The following is a 13,504-nucleotide window of genomic DNA, read 5'->3' as shown; positions in this document are numbered from 1 at the left end:
AAAACTCTGTAGAAGAAACGAAAGTGAACTTCTACAGAAATTTACTGTAAATAAAGAGTCCATCTATACACTATTACAACCTCTTTAATGTTTATTTAAAGTGACCTACTTTTAAAATCCTCCTAATTCAACTGGTAACTGGTAAAATGATGTATTCCGACAATATAATCCTCAAATCTTTGTGTAGACAATGCTGACATGTCTCATTTTGAACCCATTTAAGACCCGTTAACATGTTTCAGACTAGAGTAACCTATTAAATAAATACATCAGGAAAAAGCTTTTACTGGTAATGGTTGTTTTGCTTAGGTGACTATGGCTGTAATGTATTGTGAGTACATCTGGTACTTCAGTGCTTATCAGTGATCTTTTTTCCTTTAGGCGGTTTCCTAGAAACATGATTGCTTGCTGGTCTTGATCTCACAGCTTTGTGAAGACTTCTTCTCTGATAATGTCAAGTTCAGGCTACCCTCCTAACCAAGGAGCATTCAGCACAGAACAGAGTCGTTATCCTACTCACTCTGTCCAGTACACCTTCCCTAGCACCCGACACCAGCAGGTAAGGAGACGTGCGGGTTACAAATTTAGCGAGAGTATACTTCAGGCGTTTGCTGTGCCAGATGGGATTTTTTTTTTTTTTTTTTTTTTTTAAAAACCAATGTAATACAAGTCGTTCACATTTGAAAACAGTGGAGTTGCAGACCATTATGCCCTGCTGAGGAGAACTGCTGCCAGTGTTGCTTAGGTAAATAGTTGTGGGGTGGGGCGGTTTGGTTTGCCCTCCTTTTTTTTGCTGAAAGCACTGCGTTTTGCTTCTTCAAGATTATATATGTATCTGCTTTTTTAACTTGTTTTTTGACAGAAAACTGAGTTTTATAATTCTATATCTTTATCATGGCGAATTAATATAAACTTCCTGGTTTTATCATTGGTTTCTCATAGTTTGAATAAATTCACTAGGAATTGTGTTCATAAACTTCTGTTGTAGTTTTGCTTTAATTTATTAATGTTTAGTCATCATACTAAATTTGTCCAATGTAAGTGTGGCTGAGTCCATATGCATTGGTAGCAGTAATTTTCCAAGAATGTGCAAATAACCTGTCTACAGTTAGTATACGTTTAATATGATTGCAGTGTTCTGGGTGTAACAAATGCTTTGAGAGACTGGGCTCTTGGGCCATTTGTGGGTACTAAATTTTTATGGGGAATTAATCTCCTGTTAGGCCCAGGAGCATAAGAAGTGAACCCATAGTCATATTTCCTTCTTCTGTGTAAGGAGTATTGGGCTAGGTTCTCTATAAGCTAAACGTAGTGCTTGACAAAATCTGTGTGCAAGGTGGAGAATGTGAATCTGAAGTGTAAAAACTTGTGTTACACTCTGAATTTTTTCTGAAGCAGCTGTACTAGTGCTTCCAGCTAGCTGTGTTCTGCTAGCCAGAACTGGGGTAATGGATTTCTAAGCATCTCCTACTTGGTCATTTCTGCTGAGCATTTATTCTGCCATCCTCTGCTCTGTATGGCATGGTAGGCTGTGGAGGACTAGCTGTTGGCTTTAGAACAGCTCAGGTTTCCCTCGTTTTAATGAAATTCTCCTCTTGCTACAGATACTTTAGATGTTTTGTTCTACTTACATATTTGCAAAAGGAAATTCAAGAATTTGAGCTTTTTTGCTTGCTCCGTATTTATTTTTAGATAATTTGTAAAAACTAAATCTTATGGGTAATGACCTATTGCATGTCTTGCAGAGCTTCTCTTCGGTTAATGCCAGCTGCATATAATTTTTAAAAGCAAGTGGTCGAAGAACCATATATACAAATAAATTGTCTTGTACCTCACTTTGATTATAAATTATGTCAGTCAGAAGATGCATCTTATCTGACTCTTAGTCCTAATTAATAGTGTCTGATATAAAAATTACTGGAGGTGATAACAGAAGGAATTGCCTCAGGGTTGCTGAAATACATTCTCATTTTACCACTTTGTAGTTGGATGTGCAAAATTGGTTTTAAAGGATATTCTTCTACTGCTGACTCATTCGCGTTTTGTTAGAAGTTGTTAATAAGTTAGGTGGAATTCTTAGCATAAGTATTTAATCTCTTTAAAGTTCATTTAAAACTTAGAACTGCCATTTGCAAACTTTATTTTTTGAGCTGGAATAAGGCTTTGGTGATCTGGTCTTGGTCTGTATTTAATATCTTTAGAAATGATCATTCCGTGACACCAAACGCTTTTGATCCTGTGCCTTTGTTCTTGTTAACATCAGAAGTGTGTTTCATTTAGGAGTTTGCAGTTCCCGATTACCGTTCGTCTCACCTGGAAGTCAGTCAGGCAACCCAGCTCTTGCAGCAGCAGCAGCAACAGCAGCAGCAACTTCGGCGCAGGCCTTCCTTGCTTTCTGAATTTCACCCAGGCTCTGACAGGTGAGGATGCTGTTTTTGAAGTACGTGAACATGAATCTTCTATGAGCCTGTGCTTTCTGTAAAGTTAATTTTAACTTTTGAATAGAAATGTTGTTGAGTTTCACAGTTTTTTGTCTAAGTACTTGACTTTATTAATTGGTGCTCCATTGTTGTAACAGTGCAGGTCTCCTGTGTTTGCGTGTTGTAGCTGTTGTGTAATTCCTCAGTCCCTTTGGCTTAACTAATATATTTGTTTCACAGACAGGAAGTGACAGTCTGCTTCGCTTTTCCCACACCTCTCCTAACAATGCTGTCAGTAAACTTCTGAGAATCCAAGTGCATATTGCAAACTCTTTAATGCTCTTTGGGCTAGAAGTGTGTAAAGGTTGTAGCTTTGGATAATTTAATCTTGCCGAATAGAAGCAACGAGTGCAAGAGTTGTTACAGTGTGAATATTACCTGTCATATTTCCTAGATTAGGCTTGCTTATTCAACAGATGGTATCTGTGTGGCTGGGAAAGTAAGAAACAACAGAGCTAATTGGGTATTTGAGTTGTAAGAATTGTAAAACACTGAAATGTGGCACAAAATGGACTTCTAGGCACAGAGGACTAAATCAGAGTGTATGCTACTTTTGCCAAGACACTTGACAGCTTCATAGCATTTGTTCTAAATACCCTTTTTGTCAGTCTCATATACCATTCCTGTCTCTGTAAGTAGATGCAACTGATCTGGGTCCAGTAGGTTAACTGAGGACAAGTATAGTGGACAACTACAGTGAATCATATGTTGTAATTTAGTTTCAGATTGGTAATATCTTACTTCTCAGTAAGGTGGATTACTTCATGGTTGATGAGTGTTCAAATGTACATTAGTATTACTGTAAGATTGAGTGTTCAAATGTACTGTAAGATTGATAGGTTCAAGAAAGTTTTCAGACTGTGTTAAGCATTCATTTGACTGTATACCTGAAGAATATTGAATGTATGCTGAAAACCAAATTTAGAAATTAAAAACCCACTGCAGATCAGAATAAGATTAACTGGACTGTAGTAAGTTAGCAAGAATATGCTTCTGTTTAGGGGAGAGATTACTGTATGATTTATGCACCTCAATTCTTTAGCATATTAGTATGCTGATGTATAGTCGTAGGCAAGTGTTATTGCTTGTAACAAGCTCTTTTTTTCTTGGACTCCTAGTAAGTATATCTGCTAGGAGCAACTTTCTGTGCCGGATTACTGCTAGCAGTTTATTTTGGCTATAACTGAGGTATCTGGTTCTGAACAAATACCAGTGATGAATGTTATGTAAATACTGGTCTAGCTTAAAATCTCATTAGAATATTCCCAGAAATAACTTGATGATAGTGAAATCTGGGGCTTGCATATTGCCTTCATCTTGTGTCACCAAAATGTCAGTAAGGCTCTGTTATAGTGCTGAGAATCATAGTAGCTTTTAGAATTCTCAAAACTTCAGTTTATAGCAGAAGTAAATCCCCCCCTGGCATTGTAAATTTGTAAAAGCTTATTCAGTAGTTCTGGCAAAATACAGGAAACTACTGTCATCTCTTCAGTGGCACTTCATAGGAAGATGTTGAAGCATATGAGGTTCTTTTATGGACATCCTGTGTATTGCACTGTAAAGAAGCTAGTGATACTGTTCTTCTTGCATTTTTCTGAGAAGGAGGAGTTTTTAAATGACTCATGGATTGAATCAATGACTGTTTCTGTCATATAGTAGCATTTTAGTAGAGATCAAGTTCCAAATAGACTCATGGCTCATTTCAGGCATTCTGTGTGTATTTAAAAATTATTTGACTGCAAAAATGAAATAATGGAGCTGTTGTGGCCATCTGTGTTCAGTGGAATATAGTACTATATTTATCTCATGGATTTTTTTTGTTTATAATTTGAATCAGAGCTTTGATTTGAACAATATCATTGTAGCAATGGTAAGTTTCTTTAAGGGTTTGTAATGATAGGCACGCATTTAAAGTGTCTTTTAAGATTCACGTTAACTTTGTCTTTTTCAATGGATTTTAATTGTTGTACTTCTGAAGATCATGCTTAAAAACATTTGTCTGCCTTACTGTTTAGAAGGAGCTTCACTGAATTGCATCTCCTGTATATTTGAAAAGGGTTGAGGAACACCAAATAGTTTTCTTGTATGGAAAATGTGTATTTTAATAGTTTATTTCTTCTGTATATTAGGCCTCAGGAAAGGAGAACTGGATATGAACAGCAATTTCATCCAGGTCCATCTCAGACAGATCATGATTCACTGGAATCTAAGCGACCACGTCTTGAACAAGTCTCTGATTCCCATTTTCAGCGTGTCAGTGCAGCTACTGTCTTGCCTTTAGTACATCCTCTGCAGGAAGGGTTGAGATCTGCAGATATTAAGAAGGTAAAGCCATTTTCTGTTATGATGCTGAAGATGTAACTTCCTATGTTGCAGTGAGCTAATAAATTTTTTTCTGTTACGTAATTTTTTTATTTGTTTAGGTTCATTCTTTAATCCCAGAAATTTAATTTTACACATTATCACAAACTATGGTTATGAGTTAGTGTTACTCTTTTATAAAAAGAACAAGAAGATAAGTCTGCCTCAAACACAGTAAAGTAAAGAGACTGGAGTTCTGAGTTGCCACTACACTCTTAAGTCATTAAAACCTCAGTTGCAAAATGATTATAGTATAGTGCACGAAATATTTCTGCTTTTCAGTTGAAAGCTGCTGGCAAATGCATGCAAGTCCATTTTTTTTCTGTAATTTATATTTGTACTGAATGGTCAAAGTACTCCCCTCCACCCCCTTTCCCTTTTAAGCATTTGAAATGGATCTGCTTATTTACATAACACTAATTTTACTTGTCACTGTCTCATTTTGGGTAAATCTAGGACAATCTAGTTTGGTGTGGATATTTTCTATTGCAGATACTGAATATTGATTAGAGCAATTTGTATAGAGCAGGCAAATGTCTCTTAAATGAATATTTAATATCTTGTCTCGTGCATGCACACAAGCACACAGCCTCACACACCAAAAAGGTGGTGCATAGTGGGTGTGACTCCTGAAGGTGAGCGCTCAAGTCTCTAAACTCAGATCATTTAAAGAAGAATTTCACCATATGGATTCGAACGCAAATAGGCACCAGATTTTTAAAAAATTGATTACTTGTCTTGCCTTCTCTCTACTATTCCTTTTATCATGTGAATAAACTGTCTGTGAAGTAAAGTAAAATTATGATAGCATGTGATTTCTTAGTAACTTGCTCTGTTGCATAGCAAAGATAAGATCAAAGGAGGTTGGACAAACCAAGCTAAGGCATGCAATGTTAACATGCTTACATGTAACTGAATTTTTGTCCAGGCGCTACATATAGAAATCTACTGTCTCAATTTAGAAATACAGCCTAGTATTATCTTGAGAAGTGGCATTCAGACACATCATCTTTCAGTCAGATTGACTTGAATGAGGGATGTATTACTGAGCTAGTGTTTGCCAGCTAGGTAGTCATGGAGCACGATGGTCTGAGGACATAAACAAGGACAAGGTACAACAGTGTTGATGTTAAAACATGAAGCATGTTGAAATACGTTGTTTGGAAACAGACAAAAAAACAAAGACAAAAAAAATCAAAGCCAAACGAATAGTGACCTGTCCCCTCTAAGAGTCATCACTTAAGTCATGTTAAGTTCAGGAGGACTTAACATTTATAACCACAACTAACTCCAGATGTACTTTAGCAGGCTGGTCATGGTTATCTTCAAGAATATCCTCATCAATATATGTGCAGAGTATTGAGGATTAGCTCTCAAGTAACCCTTCCTTTAAAGATAAAAGATACTGTTTACATTTATGAAGATATATTTCTAAAAAGGAGATGTTTTGATCTTATTTTTGTTTCAAGGTAAATATTGAAGTGTGCTGTTATTTTTAAAGGTGGACTTTGAAATTAGGGTATCATGAATGGGCTGTCACTTAATTCTAAAATATTTAGAGCATTAATACACTGAAATATTAAACTTTAACTTAGCTCATCAACAGAGATATAGATAACTTGAAATTCTTTTTAATTCATGCATGCTAGTTTGGTTACTGAACACTCATTCACGTGTTATCAATATGACTGATTTCTCTCAATCTTCCCCCCCCACCCCCTGTCCTTATGAAAGGACCCAGCTTTTGGAGGAAAGCATGAGGGACCATCTTCTCCAATTTCCGGTCAGCCTTGTGGGGAGGACCAAAATGCTTCACCTTCAAAGCTGTCAAAGGAAGAATTGATACAGAGCATGGACCGTGTAGATCGCGAAATTGCGAAAGTTGAACAGCAAATCCTTAAACTGAAGAAAAAGCAAGTAAGCATAGCAGACACTACTGTTGTTATCTGCCAGTGAAAAAGGTGTGAAAAAACTTCATGTGGTGGTGAATTTTTTGGTTACGTGAACCAAATGAACAAGTTAAAAAGTGAAGGGTATGTATACGATTTTGCTAGAATGTTTGAGTAGATTGGACATCACATAGTTTTAAACATTTTTGAAAACAGGAGAAAGCCACATAGGAACACCAACAGTAGATGGCTTTATATTTAAACTTCTGTTAGATGACTAGTGGAACAAGGGCACTGTGACTGTAATTTCAGCTTTAAAGATGACTGCTGGGTGAGGGGAGGCTATCATCTTTCTTCTTTCACAGTCTGTGCAAGGGGAGAATCTCTTGCATGCGTCTCCAAAACCAGAGCTTGTACAAAAGTCCCTGGATCATCTGCTTTCACAAGGGCAAGAGATCCTAACATCTGGAGCTAAGGTCAGCCTTGGGGGCAAGTGTAGTAGGAGGGGTGTGAGTAAACAGAGAGAGCAGAGAAATAAAGGAGGAAATATCACTCTTTTTTAGTACGGTCCTGGCTATGCTTTGCATCAGAGAACTGCACTTCAGCCATTGGAAGCAAAGGAAATGTTTGCTGGCAGTAGTTGTTGCCTTCCCCAGTAGCTGTTGTGGCCAACTAAACCCACCCTTCAATCTAGGCATCTGTTATTCATTGGCAAAAATAAAGTTCTTGTCTCCTTTTTCTTTTATGACTTTCAAAGATGCAGATGGAAGTAGTGCCAGCTTTACGGGTTTTTTTTAGTGGGAACTCTGTAGGAAATGAGAGTTATGCTATAGGATTTGTTAACTCGTAGGTCCAGGATAAGAAATAGACAACCCTGAAGCAGTATGTTTTTATGGTCTGGAAGCATTTAATTACGTCTGAATTTTAATGACCTGTAAAGTGACCTTCAGCAGAAAAACAAAAAAGGATGTCACTAAGTACCTGGTTGTGTGTTAATGATGCTTATCTTTTTGTTTGTTCGTTCACTTTTCCACAAAATCAGCAAGTATTATGCATATCATCTATGAAGGTTCATTTGTGCACATTTGTACTATGATTTGACTTTAAAAAAATTAGAAAGTTGCTGTTGCCTGCAATAATCGAGCCTGTTTATTATGGCATTCTGCAAAAATTTTAGATTTTGAATTCTTATGCAGCAATACAGCACATTCTAGCCAGTGCTGTAAGACAGGATGGATCCCTAGTATCAAAATTTCTTTGTTGTATGTTTGTGGCAGGCATGGATGAACAATATTTACAATTAAAAAATGAAGATGTCACTGAATCAGATTTATTTGATGTGAAAGTAAATCACAGCAGTGTAGTAGCTGGGAAAATACTACAGGGTTTTTTGCTTGTTTGGTATTGTAACAATCTTGGAACTTCAGTATATATGGAGTGGTTTATTTCTGCTGTGAAGTATGTTTAGAATGATGTTCTCTGTGGATTGTTAGAAAGACTTTTGTACCTTTTTAAAAAATAAGACAGTAGTAATAATGATACTTGAATATCCACAATGTAGAAAGACATCTCTGTGGATTACTTCCTCTGTGAGAAGGCAGGTTTGGTGTAACTGTTCTCCAAAGTTAATATTTTTGTTTAAAGTTAAATAGTGATAAATTGCAATGCGACAGTGGCTTTAAATGTCAGGGTGAACAAGTCTGATTCAATGCAGGTGAGTCCTGTAAACAGTTAATTTGGTTTAGTACAAAAAATAATCTCGTTATCGTCCCTGTTGGCATTAAAACAGTTTCATTCATTCCTTGTCAGTTAAGAAGAGAAATAAGAGGCAGTGCTAACTGTTGATCAGATGCATATTTTATCTCTGGTGACTAATTACTGGTAAAAGTAACGTGGTGCGGATGGCTGATTTTCTTTCTTTCGTCTCTTAGCAACAACTTGAAGAAGAAGCTGCTAAGCCTCCAGAGCCAGAGAGGCCTGTCTCCCCTCCTCCAGTGGAACAGAAACACCGCAGTATTGTCCAAATTATTTACGATGAAAATCGGGTAAGCATGCTTTTCAGTTAACTGAGTGTAGCTGTGAATCTGACCCAGTGTGCTAAAATTCATTATGTCTTACTTTACTTCTGTAGGGCAATTTTTGCTTGTCCTGTTTTATTGATTTGCCCTCCCCTCTTTTAATATTCATTTACTTCTTTAAATGAAAGACACTTGCATGACGTTTTTATTCTTGATCACAGGATCCTTCTTCTATATTGTAAGCAGTCTAGGGAAACACATCTATGGGTCTCATCCCTAGACCCTTGTGTTGAGATGGACAGATATAGATATATATAAACACACACGCACACACACACATATATATGTTTGTATGTGTGTGTATGTGTGTAGGTAAATAGATATAAAAAATACTTCAGAAATTTAGCTTGAATTCTCTTTTCCTCACATAAATACTGACAAGCTTGGCTGAAGACCCAACATTTAAATTAGCTGAAGGGGAAAAACTGCATATGTTGTAAGATTCTATGCCTTCTTTTTAAACTCTGACTTCTGGCACTTAAGATTTGGATAAATGAACAGATATGAAGTAGTAGTATATAGGTGAATTGTGAGCTTGTTGCGTAAGTGGTGAGAAAAGTACAGGAGCTCAGTAATATTGCCAACAGTAGCAAAGTGCTTCCTGCCTTTTTTTCCCCCGGTAGTTTGAGATTAGGGAGTTGGATATCTGCTGGTTTTGAAAGTATTATGATCTTTTGTGAGAGTGATATATGTTTGTTTAATTCCCAAATTTTATTTTGTAGTTTAGAGGAACAGTTAACTTCTATTACAATAGACTATTTTTGAAAATTTGAGGTGGTAAAAAACTGCAACACAATGCTAGATTTTATACGGTAGAACTGTCCCAAGTGTTCCATGCAGGCTGTTCTCCCCTTCCCCCAGTTGTCTGTGAAATTTGATGTATTTACTTAGTACAGGACATTAGGGCAATTATTATGTTATAAAAACTGATGTAACCAATGTACAACAATATGTTTACTTCTGGTTACAAACAGAAGTATGTTATGGTCTCTTTCACACCATAATGTAATTAAAAATGATTAAAATCATAAAATCACCTTACGAGACTTGCTTAAGCTGAGTTGCATGTTGGGTAGTAGGCAAAACTGTGTGAATTTGAAGACATCTTAGTGGGCTGCTGTGCAACTCTTTCTCTGCTAACTCTGGTCACAAGTGGGTTTTACAGCAGAATTTTGCACTTGCTATTGCATTCCCCATGTTGTGTATGTGTCAGTAGATGGGGAAACCCATTTTTATGTTGCCTGAGATGGAGTAACGTGTCAGTGTATAGTCATCTATTAGCTGCTCCTGTCTGTGTAGCTGTTCATATAGTATTCTATATACAAGGGGAATTACCAGGCTTGATGCATTTGTGAATCCATTTAGCACTTGGTTTGAGTTCTCATATCAGGAATTACATGTACTGTAGAATGGCAATATTGATGGGGCTTAATACAAATAGCACATGCCAATACTCACTGTCTTATTTAAAGGGTTATTAAAGACATATTAAGCCATTCGTGTACATAGCACTTGTTCGATGTCTTTTCTTCTGCAGTTGTACAAGAGGACAGTCCTGTTGGCAGCTTTCATCTTCCAACCATGCAGTTTAGGATAATTACTTTTAATATTCAGCTACTGTTGGCTAAAATTTGGTTAAAGTAATAGGGCTAGAGTTCAATTTTAAATGTTTTGAGACCAGAAAAACCATTCTGCCAGGGTAATACGGTAATATTTCCTTGATATATAATTATTTTGTACAGCTGTGAGTTCCAAAGAATTTCTCAAGATTGAAATTACATGGAAAGAGGTTAGAACTTAGCAGAACACTTTGTAATAATAACTGCTTTATGGATTACTTTCTCCTATATTTTTCTTTGCAGATATCTTAGGGCTAGCACATACGACTATTGGGGGCAAAGAAGCGAATTTAAACTAGTATGTTGGGTCATTTCAGATAGCCTTGTCTGCTGACAAAGGGCTTTGGAAGATCGTACAGGCTTGAAATGAATTTGTGAAAACCAACTGTCTTATCCAGTGCTGCCTCCTTTAGGGTCAGAATTATTTTGGGGTCTTCGCCTAGTGTGAGGGAAGGAGGACCTTTGACATACTTCTGTGTGTGTGTGTGTGTGTGTGTGTGTATGTACACATTGATTCACACTCCCAGACTTGGCAATTGGAGAATTTTAGTCTCTTAATTCCATTTTTCAAGCTAGCTATACTTCGTTTTACTGGACACCTTTCTTCCTCTTAATAATTTTTGCTGTATGCATGTTCTTTTTCAACTCCGGAGGTCAGTTTCTGCTTTTATGCTCTATCAACTTCCAGACATGGAGATCAGAGTAGTAACTGCACTATTCAATTACAGGTTTCTTGATTTGCTGAGGCAACATTGCAGAAGTAGGTTAAGAAGGATATAGTATGATCAGACAGGGATTTAGCAGCTAGCATAAGTGGAAGAGTTCAGCTACACTTTTGACACTAACTTCAGATGATTTACTTAGACTATACCAAAAAAACTTATTTGCAGAAAAAAGCAGAAGAAGCTCACAAGATTTTTGAAGGTCTTGGTCCAAAAGTTGAACTGGTAAGTTGTGGGTTTGTTTTTTGTTTTTTCTTTTGTTCTATTTTCTGTGTTGCCAGTTTTTGTAATTCTGTTGTGGTAAACAGATGTAGTTCTATGTTTATGTGTAAAAGAAGTGTGTGTTTAAATGCACTGGTGAATTGGGGCTTGAGTGAACTGGTTGGCCACATAAGTGTAATTTTTAAAATAGATTTGGATCTATTTGAGAGAACAGTTTGCAATATGAAAAAAATGAAATAGTGTTATATACATAAGTAGTTATAGCGATCTAATTTTAAGTGATGAAATCTATGCTTTGTGTTGAATATCTTCTAGTGCCTTCAGATTGCTGCATCTCAGATTGAGTGCACTGTTGGCAGAATACTAAAATATTGTTAAATATATTGCATATACTTTTAGAATTACATGCATTGAAAAGTGCTAAGCATACCTTTCTAATCCAAAATTGTAGCCACTTTACAACCAACCATCAGACACAAAGGTCTACCATGAAAACATCAAAACGTAAGTGCTTTAATATCTTGTCATTGTGCCATTTAAGGGATCTAGACTTAAACATTCGCTCAAATTTTTCATTGCTGTGATTTCCAAATGGGATGTGTGTACTTTAACCATAATTAAAAGCTTCCAGTCCATGTAACTTTCCAGTTTCTATGTTGTAGAACAGTGCTGCAAGACATGAGTTATATGTACTGAAGGCAGAGGGGAACTGTAACTTTTCGTCTTAACTTAGACAAAAATAAATCGTAAAACTTAAGTTTGTAACGCTTGTGTTTTTCAAAGTCTAAAATACCAGACTTGATCTAGCTATGTCAGTCAACTTTTCCTCAATGTACTGTTCAAAAAAGTGTTTCAAAAGTTACTGCTGTCAATAAACTGTAGGAGGAGTCCTGATTTTTTTTTTTTAAGTCTATTTATTTATTGACTTAACTGTGGACTCATTTTCTGTCATGGGCTATGAGCAGAGTTATTGCATGCTACACTTACTTGTTATTTAGGGCAAACCAAATTCAGTGATTTGAAATAAACTGGTTGTCTTCTCCTGGAGGAAACGTGGATTTTGAGGAAAAGAATTTTTTGTTTCTTTTTTAATGTAGGACTTGTTTCTCAAATTTGTATGAGCTATGGTTTTTTTAGTTCACTGAAGCAAATATTGTTTATAAATTGAAATAAAGTTTTAATAGATTCATTTTTAAATGTGTTTAATTAAGCTTATTTGTACTCAAATTTAAATGTCCATAAAAGAGACCTTCTCTATGGTGGTTTTTTGTTGCATCTGATTACTTTGAATGTCTTGGTTCTGCAAAGATGATGGTGAACTCATTTGTCCGCAGAAAGTCATTCATAACGTAGAACAAAATCTTAGTTTTTACCTGTCTATGTCAAACCAATATTGATTTCACTCTGTAGCAATGTTATAAAATACCAAAATAGTGATCACTCCATTGCAGCAAAAATCAGCTTATTTTGAAAATATGTATTGCTACTAGACTTCGGTGAAAATAATTGCTGAATTTTAACTGTCACAAAAGTGCGTATTTCTTGCAAATCCTCTTTGAGGAAATCCCACTCTATTGTAACTATGAAGACCAAGGCCTTTTCATGGCTTCTCTAGGATGGTAACTGGGAAGAAAATATTCACTTTCATGTCTCACTTTGAAACTCAAATACTGGTGTTTTTGAGACAAACTTTACTGCTCTGGCATGATTATCCCAGTTCAAATTTGTTGAAGAACATTGCTCTCTTCATAAGATTTGTTTATTCATAACCAATTTCTGTACTACTAGTTTTTACAAAAGAAGAAATAAATTGTCTGTTTCAAGTGTGAAGAAATGCATAGTGCATTACATGCCTATTACTAAGTGCTATAACTTTTACTACCATTTTATAATATTTTGTAAGTACAGAAAAAAATCCTACAGATGGCTGTCCTTTAAAAACTTCTCTTAAAAAAAGTAATTCTTGCTCCACTCCTTCAAATGTAGCTGTATAGCAGTTCCAGAATACTTATTTTTTGAGTAATATATTGTAAAACTCCTATCCTTAGAGCTGAATTACGAAGATATTTTATTTTTCCCCAACGCATAATATCTTAAGCCAAATTTACTCATTTTAGCATATTATCTCTCTTG

General features: G+C 36.0%; 1 protein-coding gene across 2 annotated transcripts in view; it reads left to right on the top strand.

Annotated features, from left to right (window-relative positions):
* NCOR1 (nuclear receptor corepressor 1) overlaps positions 1–13,504 on the top strand; it is a 74,109-nt gene that overhangs the window by 14,044 nt on the left and 46,561 nt on the right. For both annotated transcript variants that reach the window (XM_050909165.1, XM_050909164.1), the window contains 7 exons: positions 382–559; positions 2,281–2,420; positions 4,610–4,805; positions 6,576–6,758; positions 8,662–8,775; positions 11,318–11,374; positions 11,823–11,875. In XM_050909165.1, coding sequence (XP_050765122.1) covers positions 452–559; positions 2,281–2,420; positions 4,610–4,805; positions 6,576–6,758; positions 8,662–8,775; positions 11,318–11,374; positions 11,823–11,875 — 851 coding nt within the window. In that variant the 5' untranslated portion in view covers positions 382–451. The remainder of the gene's footprint in view (positions 1–381; positions 560–2,280; positions 2,421–4,609; positions 4,806–6,575; positions 6,759–8,661; positions 8,776–11,317; positions 11,375–11,822; positions 11,876–13,504) is intronic.

Source organism: Gymnogyps californianus, chromosome 20 (genome assembly GCF_018139145.2).
Source record: "Gymnogyps californianus isolate 813 chromosome 20, ASM1813914v2, whole genome shotgun sequence".
Lineage (NCBI taxonomy): Eukaryota > Metazoa > Chordata > Aves > Accipitriformes > Cathartidae > Gymnogyps > Gymnogyps californianus.
Note: the sequence above shows the minus strand (reverse complement) of the source record. Positions and strands in the feature narration are given on the sequence as shown.